At 37.0% G+C, this 20,672-nt stretch overlaps 1 protein-coding gene across 2 annotated transcripts in view; it reads left to right on the top strand.

Annotated features, from left to right (window-relative positions):
- Window positions 1–20,672, top strand: part of LOC125233752 (gonadotropin-releasing hormone receptor) — a 171,699-nt gene that overhangs the window by 133,396 nt on the left and 17,631 nt on the right. For both annotated transcript variants that reach the window (XM_048139828.1, XM_048139829.1), the window contains exon 4: window positions 19,748–19,947. In XM_048139828.1, coding sequence (XP_047995785.1) covers window positions 19,748–19,947 — 200 coding nt within the window. The remainder of the gene's footprint in view (window positions 1–19,747; window positions 19,948–20,672) is intronic.

Here is a 20,672-nt window from a genome sequence, read left to right as displayed (position 1 = left end):
TACACCATTGCAATTAGCGACCAAAAATCATACTACTTACAAGAAAAAATCGGTTCAGAAATTTTGAGATAGCGGCGAAAAGCGAATAGGTGAAAAGCTACAAGGATTTTTTGATTTCGAGGTATATGACTAACAAATGCATTTATTAATTGTTTGCCAACTGTATAATGCATCGCAAATTAGTATTGTTCCTCGGTTAGATTGCATCCGGAACACTATTGCGCTTCAAAACATGCACTGTTGACGTAGGCAATAAATCGTTATTATAGATATCAGAATTCTACACAGGTTATGATACAGGCTTGAGATTTATGTGATTTCATTACATTATATATATGCCTGATTAAATAATCAATAAATCTATAAATAAAAGTTGTGAAATAGAAACAACTGTTAGCTTGACTATGTTAATATAGGTATTTTTTATCTGAATTTGAATCTGATTTGACAGTATGTCGGAGCGAGATAGACTACCCGTCCTTATGTCATTAATACAATTAGAAGAACTCGCCTCGCATCGTCTATCTCGCGACGACATACTCTCGCGGCAATAATGTGCTAACCGTGCAGAATTGTATTAAGCGAAATAGCACTTATATGTAGTTTAAATGCAATATAACCGTACCATTGACGTCGAAAGTGACCGTCAAATAGATGAAGCCTTAACAATTGTGGTTCGTGATATGAAAAATAGGCGCACGACGTCTATTTGCGGTAAGTGACGAATTATTTGCATGTTTCATTATTTATGGTGCAAATATAAATATCAATATGTCTAAGGATCCAAGTAAGCTTATGTAGAAACTTCAATTTGCGTGATAAATAACTAAAACTGCAGTGAAGTGGTCACAGGAATAACCCAAAACCGCTCGAACTATCGTACTTACAACGAAAATGATTTACTTATGTATGTATCATTAGTTTTTGGCATCGGATTAAGAAAGCTAGGGAACAAATTAAACTATTTTTGCTGTATTTATTTTAACATAATATCTAATGCAATAAATTATAAACTGAAATAGATAGTATTCCTACACTAAAAGCGATCAAGTTCTACCCGTAGTCAAGTGGCTAATTGTTTTGTTTTAATTCACTCACTTTAGACAATGCAAAATGGAAATTCATTCTTAATACTCTTTGTTATGATTCCAGCCGTCATCCCTTTTTCTGACATACTCGTAATTCACACATTTTAGGTTCCCTAAACTACTTGGGACGAACTCGAATTTTGGGGATTTTATTCTGCTGAATCCAAGATAACCTTTTTTTCTTTTCGCTTTAAGTAGTTTGACAGCCACTGTTCGCATATAAATGACCCAAAATTCCTATGTCTCGCCCGAAATCTTCAATCTGCCCGCACGCGCTACTTGAAATCATAGCTGTGTCGCTGTGTTCATGGTTCTTACTTATAAAGATAAAGATACTTTATTTGCATTAAACATTACCAGGTACAAGATCTTAATAATATTTAGTGGTAGGTTTACATGCTTAACCTCATTTGGTATGCAAAATGAAAGTGAGATTTACACATAATTTGTTTTTTTTTTCTGCCAGAACACATGAAACTGCTCAGTGCCACTCGTAGCAATTGAATGAAACCGAAATTGCGATATTAAAAGGTACAGTGACAGGTCGTGAGCCCATATCTACACAGTCGAGCAACTGCATAAAACAAGATTAAGACAAAGACAAAGAACGTTTATTATCAGAAATAGGAGTAGTTACTAGGAGTGCAACTGCGTCAAAATATCGGGAGCTCGTCAAAAATCAAAAAGGTAATCACGGTCTATATCCGGTCAATATAAGTCTTATCAGAAATAGGTTTCTACATTTCCAGGGCACACTGAGAGAAATTTGCATTGTGAATTTAACAAGTTCGACTTGTTGAGGTTTATCCGTTTGAATCAGCCAAACGTATGTTTAAAACAATATGTGTCAGGTTGTTTTTATAAAATCGACTTGTTGATTTAAATATATTGCCGATTCAAATGACAAGTATCTTGTTGTTTGAACCAAAGAGCACGTAGGCGCTATTTTAAGCAAAAAACTTGTTGAACGAATATGAAAACTGGTTGTATTTTCTCTCAGTGCAGGGGTCTTCGCATGCCTGTGTCGCGGGGAACCATTAACTCGAACATTTGTATTCTTGCGTTAGTTACAATTTTATAGAAATCTACTTAAAAGTTAAATTTATACAATTTAAATTGTTTCAACTTGAGCTTTAGTCAAGTTGAAACTAGAGGATTGAAGCTACTAAATCTTTTGTCTAAGCATATTTCTGAGAATGTAAAAATTCAGAGTCACCGGAAAGTTTCAATTCTGAAATTTTCACATAGAAAAACTTCGGAAACTTTCTATACTTTGTATGGACAAACTTTCCATTTCATAAATTTAAATTCTCTTTACTTTTCGTGAGTTTCGTGAATTTTTCAAGAAATTTAAGATTTTTTGGAAAGTTTCCGCAACTTGCGCATCACTATTCTGACTACAGACCCTACTAAGGTTACACACAATGGTGCATGTACTTTGCCTACCCTATTTGGGAACAGGCGTGAGTTTATTTACATATCCTAAAAAACCTAGGATATAAGATATTAATAAAATAACCTACCATATGTCGTAGAAGGATCTTAATCTTTATGTACCTGTAGGCCTAGCACATGATGGCCGCGGGAGTATGTCGCCGCGAGATAGATAACACGTATTTGTCTAATTGTATTAATGACATAAGGACAGGTAGTCTATCTCGCGGCGACATACCTACTCTCGCGGCCATCATGTGCTAGGCCTGCTGCTGTATAAAATTATGTGACTTGTAATTTGTATTATTAATAAATATTATGATTATGATTATGATTATCAATTTTACTGGAAACTGATACGAAACGCTCGTAGACATCTATCTCTATCGCTCTTGCGTATTGGCGTGACAGAGCCAGACTACCTTTCGCGGCGTTTGGTTTTCGTTTCGCGTCGCAGAAATGCCATTCGGCTACGGCACCAGGTATTTATATTTGACAGAAAAATACAAGAACCCAAAATACCTAATTGATTTCGGTTAATTTGTTCTTAATTTCTGAATTACGTGTGTAACCCTCTATGCTTATTTATTTTTAAAAAGTTACATTAATCAGTTTGATAGTGATAGAATTTTATGTTTACTAATTTAAAATTATTTCGAGAACCTGTATAGTCGTCTCAGCGATTTGGGTATCAAATGGAAAACAACAACATATTTGAATTGGAAATGGAATTAGGAGACAAGAGATTTCAACTTCGGCACATAATAATAATAATAATACGAGTAATAAGGGCGTAGGGATGTGACGACCCCATCGCCCATTGGTTTTACCAGTGCAATCAGTTAACGCAGGGCAGCTTGTGGCGAGCTGTTGGGGAACAGCGACCCCACGTACCCGAGTGCTCCTGGGGAGTTCTGTTACCCGTAAGGCGGGTGGGTGGGACAGTACTCTCTACCTCTGGCTTGCCTTGGCTGGCCGTCCAGAGTGGAGTCGTTAGGGCTATATGCCCCAGGGGTGGAAGTGAAAATTTGCATAAGACGCGAGTTGGTGCAGTGGCTTAACAGCCACTGGGCAGAAAGCGGTGTACACCTCTCGACACCCTTGAGTTCTCACACCGGTGTTGCCCTTGAGCCATCTTGGATGTCGCTTTTTGTGGGGGCCCATCTTGTGGGGACGAGTCACCGTCTGCCGGAAATAAAATTGGATACCGTTTTATTAGGCAGGCGTCCGGTTTTTTATCCATAGCCCAGTATTTAGTCCATCACTTTCATCAAAATAGACCAGTTCATTTTAGATTCCATTAACTCTCAAATAGTCCTTACACCCTGGCGGGTGTTGCCTCTGCGTGTGTCCCATGATACGGGCAAGGGCAACATCCGCTCGGTGTACCCCTTACATTTCATTAAAGTGTCGAAAGGGCCTCTACGTGTTGGCTTCGGCCCCGCGCACGCCTCCCAAAGGTCCGGAATACCATTGTTCCGTGATGGGAAAGACATACAAATAATAATAATAATAAAATGCTTTAATTGCACACTACAAAAATAAAACATAAATGAAAACGGTTACAAAGTGGTAGGTAACAACAGGCGGTCACATACTGCGTAATTTGTAAGTTACACTCTAATAAAAGTTTTATTATTGCTTTCAGTTTAATTAGACCGTGTAGACAAAATGATTGATATAGTGTATTATATAAATGTACCTAAAGTTCTTTCTTACAAAGTCTTTTCATTTGATATCCCATGACATGGTATGATTAAACGCAAAATGTTTTTTCTTTACTAGCGAATGTAATACGTCACAGCTCTTATCTCCAGTATTTTCGCATTTATGAATTATTATATGTGTAATCAGGAGATTATACTAATGCACTGATATCAAATTTACCAATATTCGAGGCGACAGACATGTCATGAACGGAAAGTAACCGAAAACCTGTTTACACAGTCTACTAAAATACCATGTAACTGAACTAAAACATCAAGGTTGACACAATGGCACAGACTACACAACTACACAGACTCCGCACCGCATTATTAAGCGTTTAAAATGAACGCGTGGTCCTTAGCCTTAATCAATTAATTAATACAATTGAGTAGCAACTTATACCATTAAAATTACATTATGTAACAACCCAGATTCAATCCTAAGACTCAATTTTATAAGTAATATAGAATTACACGATTGATGAATGTAAACAAACGGCGACAACTGGATCAAGCGATTGCGTTTTCGTGTTTAATTACTACGGGATAAACTAATATACGAGCGAAATACGGACCTAATACGGGCGAATCTCTTAAGTATAGAACATAAGACACGTAATTAGAAAACTAATTAGATAACTTTTAGAAATTAAAGTTGTATCCAAGCAAAATATACCTACTACTATGTACTTAACACAGCAAAAAGGAGTGTACAAGTTTCTAATGGGTTGGCAACGCGCACGTGACACTCCTTGAGTTACAGGCGTCTGTCTATAGGTGACGGTGACCGCTTTTCGTCAGGCGGACATGCTTGTTTGACACCGACGTAGTATTAAAAAAAATCGGCCCACAATGCAAACACACTCGTGTCGTCATTGCAACTGACGATGACTATCATTACAACATTTGCAACCATATTTACAGTACATTTCTGCTAAGTACAATTTTCAATAATTAAGCACCTATGGGAGGAGAATTAACTGTATTTTAAAAATACTTCTGAATTAATTATAACACTAATAAATACAATAATTTCAATATTTTTGAACATTGTAGGTATGCGTGGCAGTGGCGGCTGTTGAAAATTTCTGCTAGGCAACACCAAAGCAAAAAGAAACCTACAACATTAGGTACTTTACTAGTAATCAATTTTAGGCAAACTGGTGAGAATCGGCTTGTATGGACCAGCCGCTGCTGATTGTGTGGTGACTTTGAATTAGCTTGAATGCTTCGTCTAGTAGTTGAAGTGTCTGTCAACTGCGTCGCCGTGTGCCTGCTATACGGCCACAATTCAAAAAACCATTTTTTCGAGAAATCGCGTCTCAAAGTTTTGAGAGTATAGTTGAGGCTGTTAAATAGGATCTTACTTCTTGAGTTTTAGGTCTATGAATTTGAAATTTAGCTATTTTTACTCGGAATGATATAACCCTCCATAAGATCATGCCACTTTTCGCAAAAAAAATCTTTTTTTTGAGATACAATGCCTGAAAGACAGGTATTTAGAGTTATGGCTGTATTGCAGAAACGTTTTTTTATGATTTTGAGATGCGTCCAAAATTAAACGATATTATTCGATAAAGGTATCATGCAAATATATAATGAAAAAACACCAAATAGTTAAAATAATTTTATTTACGAACTTTGACAGTAACGATAGCAATAATTATGTGTAACTAGCTTATAATCATCAACATTATATAACGTCATTACCAAATACTATTAATTATTTAAAATTGAAACAAATAAAACTTTGTAGCTTACGTACCTATCTTGGTGTCACCCTGGATAGAAGCCTGAATTTCAAGGAACACCTGACCAGCCTCTGCGAAGGTCAAGGCCCAGAACAGCATCATTCACAAGCTTACTGGAACTACCTGGAGTGCCAGCGAAGCAACATTTCGGACAACCGCGCTATCCCTAGTCTACTCCTCTGCCGAGTACTGCTCAGCGGTGTGGCTAAACAGCACCCATACTACCGAGGTAACGCCCAGCTGAACCACACTATGTGACTCATCAGAGGCTGCCTAAAACCAACTCCCACACACTGGTTGCCGGTGCTGACTCATATTTTACCTCTAAACTTCCGCCGAGAAAAGTGCCTATTTCGTGAAATCGCCAAGATTCGAGCAGACACAAGTTTACCCATCCACCGAGACCTCGACGCGCTAAAGGCTCTCAGACTGAAGTCTCGACTACCCCCCAAGGCCCCTTAGAGGCATGGATAATGGACTGGGTAGCCAGAGCTCTTCCTACAGAGCTGTACGAGTTCGATACTGGGGCCCGACCGGTGTGATTTAAGGAGCCTCGACAGGTTTGGTGTCGGCTGAACCGTATCAGGGCAGGCATCGGAAACTGCTCATCTTTGTGGTGCAGATGGGGATGGTGCGAGTCTGTGGAGTGACAGTGTGGCCACCCAGATCCGACGGTGCACCATATAGCCTTCGAGTGCCCCATAACCAAGTTTAGCGGAAAAAGGGCTGATCTTAAGACACTTTCGACAAATCATCATCCTCCTTGCGTTATCCCGGCATTTGCCACGGCTCATGGGAGCCTGGGGTCCGCTTTGACAACTAAGACACTTTCGACAAATGCCGTTGAATATCTGAAGTCTAGTTTTTTAATAATTTAAGTAGAGAACAACGTGTACTGACTGGTAAAAATAATTATGACCTTAGTAATGAGACATATTGAACTGCACTTGTAAGAAAACAAAGTTGAGATTTGTTTAATCATTTTGTGTAGTAGTTTCGGCGTCGGGCTGGTAATTTTGTAATAATAAGTGTGATACTGACTGTTTGACACAATATTTAAAGGGATTTATCGCAATTATCACTCAAGTTTTTAGGACGCAACTCAAAACTTACATTTAAAACGTGTGCTATACAGCCACAACTCAAAACGGCCGTCGGTTTACATGCGAACAAACTGGCAAGTGGCCGTATTGCAGGGAATCTTCTGACAATTTATGGTCAATTCCATACGGCCACTTGTGAGAAAAAGGCTCTTAAGGACCTTTTTTGCTATGGCTCTCGAAATAAGGTCGTAAATTGATCAATTTTGAATACGAATCTGCAATAATCCAGAAAATTAATAATTTTGAGTTGTGGCCGTATAGCAGGCACACGGCGATTCAGTAGATATAGTACCTAACTCATGAGAAGAATTATTAAATTTAATGCTAGCTCTTTGTGTTTTTAACTTGGTGGGGGAACGCTGCAGACATTACGGTGGGTTAGTTTAAGCTAAGTGTTAAAAATAAGGTTTATTTGGCAGAGGCAGAACGTTATTTAAGTATGATTATAATTTTCTTGTTAGATACAATTGTGGTTTGTTTTATAATATAAAATATATTAACCCATTAACGGCTGATTTTTTTTCATGTCGCCGATTTTGATAATTTTTAAATATATTACTATATTTCTTTCCAGGATCAGAGACCAAAAGTTAAAATTTAAATCGGACCAATAGTTTTGGAGAAAAATACTGATGCCGTATGGCACCTCTAGCCTTGTACCGTGTCAACAATTACAAGTTGTTATTTTTTAAATATTTATGTAACTTGTAAGTTTTACGTACATTAAGGATAAAGGCCTAAATCGTACTGGCAACTACGTTATCTGGATTGTTTTTTACACTATTATAAGACCCATCTAGGAGGTACACCCTCAGCGCATGGTACCAGAAAATGACTGATTGTTTAGGTAGATTCCAGACATAGCCAACTGCTTTATATTGATCTCACTAATTTTGTTGTAAATCGTTTGTGCAACAGTCTGAATATATCTGTATATTATTAGTAACCACTAAGTGACCAAAATCTTCATCACAATGTAGCATTGACATCCTAATTGTTCTATAATGGCTAAAAACGAGGTATATGAAGCTCCGGTGTAAGGTTATACTATATGAAGCTTTTAATTAAATTGATACCGGTATTGAGATTTCTTAGCTATAAAAAGCATCATCCTACCACGCCATCATCCTATCTTAATCTCAACTAGTGTTGTTAGAAATTAATTTATAATCAAGTGGGTTGAACCTTGATATATCTGTATGGGCAAGAGGACCAACATAGATGTTATAACTCAAAACCTTACTTTTCTTAAAGCAATTTCACTAGATATGTTGAAATAGGACAATAATAGTCTAAAACTGTAATCAAAACGCTAAAACATAAGAGGAATTAAAACATAGTACTTACACGTAATATTATATCATTTGAAAAGACAACATACTCGGCTACTGATGCCGTACGGCATCGGCAAATTTTGCCGTGCTATACACGGAAAGTGAAATTAAAATTTAATAGTTTTTGAGTACCATCGGATCAATAATATATGCCAAAATAGAATAAAATGCATTTAATTTATACTTTACTAGAAATAAAACCATTTTTGACCATTTTCCTCAGACCGAACATGAAGAATTTGCCCATTTTTAGATACTATATTTTTGGGTACTCGAAATTAGTAGATATAATCCAAATTGCTACAATATATGTGGTTATAGTGATAACTGGTACCCTTAGGTATCTAATTCATCAAAAATCTGTTTAGTTTTTCAATAATTGTAACCTTAGACAGCGAAATACTAAGCACAGGAAAAGCGATGCCGTATGGCACCGCTAGCCGTTAATGGGTTAAAGTCAAACTCACGTCTCAAATTTTAGAGCTACGCCGGGGCTTGCGTGGGCGACGGTCGCGCGATGGTCGCGCGACGGCGATGCGACGCATACGAAATCAAACCTTATCGATATGGAAGTATGACGCCGTGGCTTGCGTGGGCAACGGTCGCGCGATGGTCGCGCGACGGCGATGCGACGCATACGAAATCAAACCTTATCGATATGGAAGTATGACGCCGTGGCTTGCGTGGGCGACGGTCGCGCGATGGTCGCGCGACGGCGATGCGACGCATACGAAATCAAACCTTATCGATATGGAAGTATGAGACGCGACGGCGACGGTCGCGCGATGGTCGCGTGACCGTCGCCCACGCAAGACACGGCGCTACTCTTAGTAAATAAATAAATAACGTGAAATACCCTGTAATGGATGGTGATGCGATTATGGATAAAATAAACACAAATCCTTAAAAATAAGTATCTAAAATGAATTCGGTTATTTCTGAAGGATTTGGCGGCAATATAAAAGTCATCAGTTTACTGAAAAAAAAATCATGACAAATTCTCAGTAATGTTGCTAAGAGAGTTGAGTCCATGTATAAAATAAAAAAATAATAATAATCGGTGTATACTTGAATGAGTTTTACTTACTGCATTAATCATGAGATAAGGTATAAAACATACTAGTTTGTTACTCCAAAGATATAAAGAAATAGTGTTATTTTACGAGTGTCCATAATAGGAACCGGAAAACTGCCTACCTCCTATGATGGACAAGGAACAATTTACGAAACCAAACTTTACAAGAAACAATCCTATGTTAAAATAACCCAAACTAAATTTTTTTGGGAATATAAAATTGACTCATTGAGTGTCAGTTGGCTTTAAAAGTAAAATGTTAAAACTTATTTCACTGTCCATAATGGGGGATCCATTACTGGAGAACTGCCGTCCATGATTGGAGAAAAAACATTTCATTTTAATTTGTTAACTATGAAGAAACCAATAGGAGTATCTATTCTGCAATACGCTTGAAATGTTAAAGAAGGATAAGACATTCAAGTTTTAATACGCTTAGCGGTAGAATTTATACATGTATCAGTGAAATATCAAAAATAGGCAAAATTTTATCTTACACTGTCCATGATTAGGTCTGTTACCTTAAGTATTGCAGTCCCACTCCACATTGAACCCAATCTCATAGTTTATGTTAACTACATAGTTAAGTTCACTACATTTTTAAAATTAAAAGGCTTCAGTCCATTATTGGGACTATTTCGCCAGTGTTAAGGTAATATGAGCTAATATTAATTAGTGATTTTGGTACGGTAAGTACGACAGTGTACGGTGAGTTGACACTTGTAAATTGATAGCTAGATTTTACAACAGCACGTGGACTACCGGCAGTTGACGACAAAAAAGAAGCTAAACGCGTTTCGAGATAAATTCTTCATCAGCTTCTCACTACAACATTAGTTTACTGCATAATAAGCTATCGATATTACACTTTAAACCACATTAATGAGCAAACGAAAAAGAAATTATTCACGACACGAGACCACTAAGATGGCACTCGAACCGGAAGTCCACAGTTTATATACGACACTTCCAGTTACTTGACACTGACATTTGACATGACAATTCTGTACCTATTTCTGGGTCGATAAATAACATTATTATTCGGAGACTTCCGGTACGGGCGCCATCTTAGCGGTATCGTGTCTTGAATAATTTCTCCTTCTTTTGCTCATTGATGCTGTTTAAAGTGTAATACCGATAGCTTATTATGCAGTAAACTAATGTTATAGTGAGAAGCTGATGAAGAATTAATCTCGAAACGCGTTTAGCCCCTTTTTTGTCGTCAACGGCCGATAGTCCACGTGCCCTTGTAAAGTCTAGCTATCAATTTACAAGTGCCAACTACCGAACACTGTCGTACTTACCGTACCAAAATCTAAAACAATTAGCTTATATCACCTTGACACTGGCAAAATAATCCCACCAATGGGACTGAGGCCATTTAATTTAAAAAAAAAACACATTATTATTCAGCGTCAATATTTACTATCGGGCGATAATTGACACTGGTGAAACAGGCCACAAGAGGAATAGTGGCGGTGAAATTGTTAACATAATATTATTAGTATATAATATGGCTGACCCTCCACCGCGCCTCTATAATAAAATCCATGGTTCACTAAAAGTTTATTTGGCACACATGCCGCAGCTGTGGTTATGGCTTCCGTCAATATTAATAAAGTTTTCGCCTTGGGTTTTCCAGTTAGTACATTACACGTATTATAATATTAGTATATGAAAACATATCTATGTTAGTTCATGTTTGAAGCCCAAAATTATCTAGTTTGGGCTTTGAACTTTGTAATGTAATTACTAGAATGAATGACAAGACATTGAAAAAATCATCGCTTACCATCAGGCGACCTGTCTGTTCGTTTGCCTCCTATCCCATAAAAAAAAATGACGATGAAAACCTACATAGGAATATTAAATTTTAGAACGTTCCTAGTAATTTCAGACATAGAACTAATTTTAGAACTAGTTAGTTAGTATGTTAATAAGTTCTGAGACAAGGGTTTTGACCAATAAAACATAATATAAAGTGTGACGGTGAGACCTTTTTGGTTTAATGTCTAATTGTCTATGATTCGGAGAGTTTCATCTGACGCATGACATGTGCTGAAAAACAATGAATTATTTTTCCTTGTCAAAGCAATAAATAAAGAAACGCACTCAAATGATTTTAAAGCTTATTTTATATTGATTTAAAAAACTATGCTAGGTACAGTAACATAAAAATTCTGATTGCTGTTTTTGCAACTCCTTGTAAACTGGATATTGTCGTCATACATGTACAATTCATGAAAATCAGAATCACATAAAAACCATACTTCTAAAATGTAATTACAAATCAGTATGACGTTAGGAGTAATAATGGTTTCTTTTTATCGAACCTCTATGATTAAACTAATTCGAAAATAGTTTTCAAAGAAGTCTGTGCTACAAACTGTTCCCGTCTAGACGTTGCATATTTTTCAATCTCACACAAAAACGAATAAATTTCAATGCAAAGTAAAGGGGACTCGCTAAATCGAGCTAAGTAACCACTTAACACGTTCGCTGCGGCAAGCCAAAACCTTAACCCAAAATCTAGTGCGTTACGAGGTCCAATCCGCCCCGTAATAGTTTACATCGTAGTGCGTTACGGGTATAAAAGTGCCCCGTACGCCTAAGCCTGTTAAAAGTGCTGTAAGTTCCTGAAATATTGGATTTTCCAATATTTTTTTTGACTAACTGTAAGAGTATGAAATTACCTACGTCTCATTATCCCCGCACGTGGATACGATAAAAACTCACAAAATTATATAGAAAAGAAAATACGGGGTTATTTTATCCCCGTATCGCACTAAAATTGAAAAAATACGGGGCTTAGTACACCCCGTAACGCATGTAATGTATTAAGGTCGATAAATTAGTAGTGATGGGAAATAAAAAAAACGATATATGTGCTGTATTATAATAAAAACATTACACATCAAAAATATGATACTTCGCACTCTTGGATTTTTGTGAAAGTAGTTAATATAATTAAGTAACAAAGATAAATAAAATAAGATAAACCACCACCGTTTTTACGTATTAAAAACATATATTTAATTACCTGCCTGCAATTAGATGTCAATTTGTGGTAATTTTGACGTGTACTGTGTGGGATAACCTTTGTTTTTGGAATATACTCGTAGTATTTCTAACGTGTGGTTCGAGAGCTTCATTTTTAATTTGCCGATAACAAGTATTTCAGTAAGCACTGCACTAGCGATACTGTGCTCACAACCCCGTACGGGCCAGCATATTCTTTTACGGGGTTCACGGAGACCCGTATCGCACTAGAAGGTAATTTTTGTCCCCTGGTCGGTACGGGGTTCCTGAGACCCCGTATATAATTAATATATCAATAAATAATACTTTTGAACAGAAATCCAAATGTATATTTGTCATTTTCGTAGTTGCAAAAATGACCAAAATACAGCTTCCGCACCAGCGGAGTGAACACGATTTTTCTCACCCGCACTGAGTGATGACACCGTACGGGGTTCAAAAACCCCCGTAACGCAGTGAACGTGTTAAGGTTAAAAACCCCTTTGATTGTTGCAAAATTAAAATATTGTCAAGATACTAAGCGGACTACATAAACAGAAGGTTATAAAAATTTCCCAACAGCCCCAACAACGGTTTTCTTCAAATTGTATCCGAGAACTTATCACTAATAAATTATCTTTAACCCTTAACACGGCAAGACATGAAGTAATGTAACCATGTATCTCTTTGCATGTTTTTAGGTATAGTTATGGGTCAAAACGAACCATTTTTCAGAAAAAATAAATGAAAGTATTTTGAAAGTAGGATTTTCAGGACGTCCGTTAAAACGGACATTGCCAGGAATCTCACTGAGTGATGGCCCCAAAGGTAGTCATAAAAAACGGACAACGCCGTCATAAGGTGTCCAAGAACAAAAATTAAATTACGTATTATAAAGTGAAAAAACCTTAAATTATTAAAATAACACACTACTAAATAATTAAAAACACTTAAACAATCATCAGAAGATTTAAAAAACACATGACAATCCAAAAAACTATTAAGTATATAAATGTTGTTATGGTATACAATCAAAACATATTCACCCCTTAGCCTAAACCCCAATATTCTTATCTAATTTATAATTTCTACGGACCAGCGCATAATTCTTCTCGTTTAGTTTACTTACAAATGAGTTTCAATATTATAACTATTGAAAAAGTAAGGTAGGTACTAGGTAGTCAATACATACCTTCCCTTCCTGAAATACACGTTTTTTATTTGGTGATTCAAAATGACACCTTTTATGAAAATGTTAACTAAAACATAATTATTTTTACGCTGTTATGCCGATAGTAATATAGTAATTCACATTTAAGACATAATTATGTATATCGGTAGGTATATGGAATTAAAAATAATCTCGTTTCGAACTCTGTACAACATCTGTCTGAACAAGAAATTATGTTTTCACGTCTGTCCCAATTGTAACGTGTAAAACTACTCACATTCAAAAATATTTAATAAATCTGTAAGTTTCTAAGCTACGGCTAGTTATAAATTACAATTATTGTAAGTATTAAGACTAAATACGTAAATATTCAAACCATTCATTGTGGTCTCACAGTCTTGTCTTTCTTGTTTCTTTATTAGATTGACGACTGAATTCTGAGCACAGGGAAAGTTAACTTTCACATTAAAAATTACATATTTCTTGATCATATTGGCATCTGGCAACATAGTGGGATCATATTGATTATCCTTAGCCAAAAATAGAAGCTGATATATAATTTTATTGCGTATCTCCATAACATACTCCATGACTGCAGACTCTTGGTCCTTGGTGTTTGACATTAGGTGTGGAAAGTTTTGCCAGAATATAAATGATTTCCTTTGTCTCTACACATGAGCAACTTTACTTTTTTAAGTCTGTTCTGAATTTTGTGGTGAGTCATCCAGCATTTTAAAGACCTAAAGGATCATAATATCTTTTTCATCAGCTTGAAGAGGTTTCATGAGTGAAAATTGTTTATACTGCTAATTAAAGGCAGATTTTGCATTTGCTAATGAAAACCCACGTTATGTAAATTTAGTATTAAAGCATAGTTTGTATTTAGGCCCAGTAATTATAAAACCAATTAAGAATTTAATAAAAAACTTATTTAACCCATTTATGGCAATGTCCGTTTTCTGTCCCTATTTTGATTGCCCATAAGTCGGCACTGTCCGTTTTTTAGGACATGCTAGATGGTTACTTGGTTACCAGTAATATCGGCAATGTCACAAAATTGTGACACGAAATATTTCACAATTTCTGAATATGAAAAAAATAAATTATTGCATCAACTTTCTACACGAAACTAAAGTTTAACTCGTCTAGTAACAAAATCAACATAAACAGTACACCTGAATGAATTAGTTCATATTTTATGACGTCACAAATGCACTTCGCCGCATATTCCGAAAATTCGAAATTTCAACTGTCGCTTGCGCATAAACCGAATGTTGCCGAGTCATGCTATAAGCTCAAACACGTAGTGTTTTTCTTCCACTTTCATGAACGTATAGCCTTTTCTAGCTAGCACTTAGTGTTTAAACTCTAGGTCACATTAAGTGACTGTACTAAAAAAGTGACAGGAAAGCTTTAAGGGTTAAAATATGATAGGTACATTAAAAATGATTAAATATTGCCATTTTTTTGATCCGAATAGAAAAAATCATACTACCTTAAGACCAATAATCGAAAGAACTTCAAGTAAAGTAGATAAAATAAAAAATAAATTCATGTTCAGATAATTGAAATGTCAACAATACTTACAAACAGGAGATAAAAACTGAAACAAATGGCAAAAAATAACAATAACATCTGGTTCATTCTATTAACATTGTCGATTGACAATCTATATCTTCTCGTTACAGTTAAGTCTTTGATCCAACATGATATTATTATTGCTGTTTCACTACTGATGTCATTCTAGTTTAGTTAGATACGTTTCTAAGCTTTCAATCACAATAAACACTATTGAGATTCATTTTGGATTATTATTTCCATTTTATTAAATTTAGGAAATTTTGGATATTATTGAATATCAATAATACAGTAAATAATACCAACAAGAACTGCCTCCCATAAGTTACCAGGGTAGCATCCGTTCTGAAGGTCCCTTACATTTATCAAATCCTAAATCCTTTAGATACTTGATACATACGAGTTCCATGCAATAAGAATAATATGAAGTTATTGAAAGTGTCAAGTGGTATAAAAAGTTGAACCAGCCTGAGTTCTGAAGCATTTATTTTGTTTTTATTCTTTTTTAATAGCCCTTTTATGTGTCCCACTGCTGGGCTAAGGGTTTCCCCGTGATTTCCACAGATACCATTGGTGTGCTATTTCTGGCCAATTAATCATGAAGGTGTCAAGGTCGTCCCGCCATCTCCGTCTGGGCCTACCACGTCTGCGCTTAATTCGAGACATCCACTTGTTTGCTATGCAGCTATGCAGGCCCACCTATCCGGGTGCATGCGGCAAACGTGGCCTGCCCAGTCTCACGTTAAATATTTCTAGAAATATTTTTCTAATATTGTACAAAACATGTACCACGAGGTTAGGAGGTCAAGCTGAAACATAATATTCAGATGCTTATAAGCAGTATATAGACGCTTTTTGCAAAGCCTTTTTCTGCAATTTAGTTAAATTACATCTATTACATGGAGTCGTTTAGACAAACGATACTTGAGTACAACAACCGAGGTTAGACGATGAGGTATTTTTGTAAGAAGTTTTTGGTGTAAAATACCCTGAATTCAAAACAGAATGATATTCGAATATTTAAACGTTTATTAGACAAAGTAGGTACGAGTTCAGTGCGCATACTAGCACTTTGAATCTTATTATTTAATTAATTTTATTATGTCTTTCCCATCAACGAAAGAGGAACGGAGACAACGAGTAGAAGTCATTTTGACACTTTAATGAAATTTAAGGGGTGCTCGTGTCATCGGACGCACACAGGGGACAGAACCCACCAACGTGTAAGGCCTATTTGAGAGTTGATTGAATCTAAACAGCTGAACTATTGGATGAAAGCGATGGACTAAATACAGGGCTATGGGATAAAAAATACGGGACGCCTGCCGAATAAAACGTTATTTAATGCTATTTATGGAAGACGGTAAATGGTGACTCGTCCTGACGACTTGTGGTTTATTTATGGACCCTTCTGTAATAGACAGCAGCCGGATAACCTACATAAACATTATCTACACGTTTTAACCATTTACGTATAAGTGACCCGACTAGGGTTCGTTAGTTGGTGATGTCCAGACATCGGATTCCGTGGGGCGAAACTTCTTGACAGCTAGGGACTTCCTATATCGATAAACTCATTTATCGATACTAGTTCTATATACTAGTGACCGCCCCCAACATTGTGTATTTTTTGTAACTATTGTTCTGAAGACCAGTATGAAATTCATTCATAGCGTCTAAAATAAATAGCGTCGAAATAAATTGTGACGAGTAAATTTTTAAAAACGTTTTCAAAAAAAGAAGAAGAAAATTGAGTTCTTATTTTATTATATATATATATATTTTTTATACTAAGTCGGTGGCATACAAGCATACGGTCCGGTGCGGTGGAAAGCGGTTACTGTAACCTATGGACGCCTGTAACTCAAACAGTGTCACATGCGCATACTCTTTTAAAAAAATAAAATTTATAACCAAACCTTTGTGTGATCACTAGTATTTAGAACTAGTATCGATAAATGAGTTTATCGATATAGGAAGTCCCTAGCTGTCAAGAAGTTTCGCCCCACGGAATCCGATGTCTGGTCATGTTTATTTTTAGCTGACAGGGTATTTTAACTTGCAAAAGATAGACACTGGCAAGTGGCAACCCTCTATAAATCATGTCAGTATTGGAGTTTGCAAACTGAATAGACCCTAGACCAATCTTCTTGTCAATTATAAGCTTTCCGCTCCGAAGTTTGCAAAGTCATTCAATAACAATGTACGATGAAATGGTTTAGCCCAAGGATGATTTATATAGGATTGACAATCTTCATACTAAGAATTGTATCTAAATTTTTTACCGCCACTTATTTTTTCAAAATGTGTATTGACGTTTCATGATATTAAAATAAAGAAATATGTAATTTGTTCTTATAAAAAATAAAAACACTCAAAAATATTTGGGGAAAATATGATTTTTGCCACTTCCAGGCTGCGAAACAGTGCCATCTAGTTTTATCCCTAAAAGGCCCATACATTTCAGCGGTACACTTTTTTGTATGAGCTTTGTCAGTCCCGGTATTATATTGTCCTTGGTTTAGCCTAAGGGGAAGATATTTATGTACAGTCAACCAATTGGAACCCTAGGCCACTGTAGAACTATGTCATAGTGACGTTATAAATCAGATTGTAAGAAACCTCTTACTGCTTCTTATTTTGACATGGTTGTAGAGTGGCCTAGGGTTCCAATTGGTTAGCTGTACATCGACACTAAGCGTAGGGTATCCTAAATCTCCTCATTAAATCTAAATTTCACGAGTACCTAGGTATAATTATATTCGGAATTCAGAAAGCGGCTCTTGATCAAACAAATGGTCGTGGAGCTGTTGAATAGCTCAAGGATCTTAAGGAGAGGATAATTTTATTGCACAAAAAATCTCGATGGGTCGAAGTGTCTTAAAGTCTCCCATAGACATAAGACAAGATGACTATATGCGACAAGGCAGGCAATTATGGTCGCGCGATAAACGATAAAACAGCAGGCCGTCCCTATCGTACTATTTGTAAGTGCGATAGGGACGACCCGATGTTTTATCATTTATCGCGCGACCATGATTGCCCTACTGATCGCGCCGGTTTACACCGTAGCCGAATGGCATTTCTGCGACGCGAATCGAAAACGAAACGCCGCGAAAGGTAGTCTGGCTCTGTCGTATCTACGAGCGTTTCGTTTCGTGAGAGTTTCGTAAGCGTTTGTGCCATTCGGCTACGTACCCTGGTGCGTTGCCTTGCATCGCTACTTAGTTACTTTATAATAAGCGCTTTTTAGGGTTCCGTAGTCAACTAGGAACCCTTATAGTTTCGCCATGTCCGCTGATAATCTCAGTAACCGTTAGCACTAGAAAAGAAAGCTGAAATTTGGTACCAATATGTATATCAATTACGCCAACAAAGTGCTAAAATAAAGAATGGAAAAAAATGTTTTATTAGGGTACCCCCCCTACATGTAAAGTGGGGGCTGATATTTTTCCTCATTCCTACCCCAACGTGTGATATATCGTTGGATAGGTATTTAAAAATGAATACGGGTTTACACAGATCGTTTTTTAGGGTTCCGTAGTCAACTAGGAACCCTTATAGTTTCGCCATGTCTGTCTGTCCGTCCGTCCGTCCGTCCGTCCGTCCGTCCGTCCGTCCGTCCGTCCGTCCGTCCGTCCGTCCGTCCGTCCGTCCGTCCGTCCGTCCGTCCGTCCGTCCGTCCGTCCGTCCGCGGATAATCTCAGTAACCGTAAGCACTAGAAAGCTGAAATTTGGTACCAATATGTATATCAATCACGCCAACAAAGTGCAAAAATAAAAAATGGAAAAAAATGTTTTATTAGGGTACCCCCCCTACATGTAAAGTGGGGGCGGATATTTTTTTTCATTTCAACCGCAACGTGTGATATATTGTTGGATAGGTATTTAAAAATGAAGAAGGGTTTACTAAGATCGTTTTTTGATAATATTAATATTTTCGGAAATAATCGCTTCTAAAGGAAAAAAAAGTGCGTCCCCCCCCCTCTAACTTTTGAACCCTATGTTCAAAAAATATGAAAAAAATCACAATAGTAGATCTTTATAAAAACTTTCTAGGAAAATTGTTTTGAACTTGATAGGTTCAGTAGTTTTTGAGAAAAATACGGAAAACTACGGAACCCTACACTGAGCGTGGCCCGACACGCTCTTGGCCGGTTTTTGATAATATTAATATTTTCGGAAATAATCGCTCCGAAAGGAAAAAAAAGTGCGCCCCCCCCTCTAACTTTTAAGCCATATGTTTAAAAAATATTAAAAAAAATCGAAAAAGTATAACTTTATAAACACTTTCTAGGAAAATTGTTTTGAACTTGATAGGTTCAGTAGTTTTTGAGAAAAATACGAAAAACTACGGAACCCTACACTGAGCGTGGCCCGACACGCTCTTGGCCGGTTTTTTTATGTCCTTAGGCAATCTTCCGTGAACGATTTAACTCTCGATACGTCATTTCACCATAAAAATCCATTTTAACTTTCCTTGTTCCAGAAAGCGAGAAAGTTTTCAAACCAGAAGTGATAAGACACGAGAAGTACCTCACGCCAGACTTGAATAGACGGAGACTCATCGACCGGGCAAAGATGAAATCTTTGCGGATGTCAGTGGTTATCGTGGCCGCGTTTCTGATATGGTGGACACCATATTACGTCATGATGATTATATTCACGTTTCTCGATCCTGACAAGAAGGTAAGTGATCATCGGACACCTTACACAGATCAACCTAGCCCCAAACTAAGCAAAGCTATGCTATGGGTGCTAGGCGAAGATATACTTATTTATTATTTATTTATTTATTTGAAAACATATGACATTTCAATGCCATTAGAGATAAATCTAATGCGTCATAAAATTAAATTTAAAAAACAGTAAATAAAAACATAAAAAAAAACATTACAAACAATAAAAGTATTAGTAGTAGGTAGTAACAGCGTGGCTCCGTTGCGTCGTTTGCCCCGGTGTAGAGTTTGGCAGGTTGCCCCGGAACCGCCGAAAAACCACACCTTTTGGCCAGAAGTCTGCGCTCGCTATGGTGTCCTGCAGCGGCTACGGCACGTGCACCGCGAACGAACTGAAGTGCACGTAGTGACGCGACTGTCTTAGCTGTTGCACCCTCAGCGTGTAGCCAGACTTCCGGCGAACGTAGTCCACCACTTACTTATGTACATAGAAAACATCCATGACTCAGGAACAAATATCTGTGCCCATCACACAAATAAACGTCCTGGGATTCGAACTCGGTACCGCCGATAAGCAGCATCACTACGCGCTAGGCCAGACTGGTCGTCAATCATAGTAGACTTACTGTACGATTCAAACTTTAATAGGTTCGTCAAATATTAGATCTGCTTACGATTATTGTTGACCGATCTGGCCTAGACGGTAATGACACTAATGACTAGGCTAGCAGCCCG

The sequence above is a fragment of the Leguminivora glycinivorella genome, chromosome 15, assembly GCF_023078275.1.
Source record: "Leguminivora glycinivorella isolate SPB_JAAS2020 chromosome 15, LegGlyc_1.1, whole genome shotgun sequence".
NCBI classification, from domain to species: Eukaryota; Metazoa; Arthropoda; class Insecta; order Lepidoptera; family Tortricidae; genus Leguminivora; species Leguminivora glycinivorella.
The sequence above is the reverse complement of the archived record's forward strand: the minus strand, read 5'-3'. Positions and strand labels throughout refer to the sequence as shown.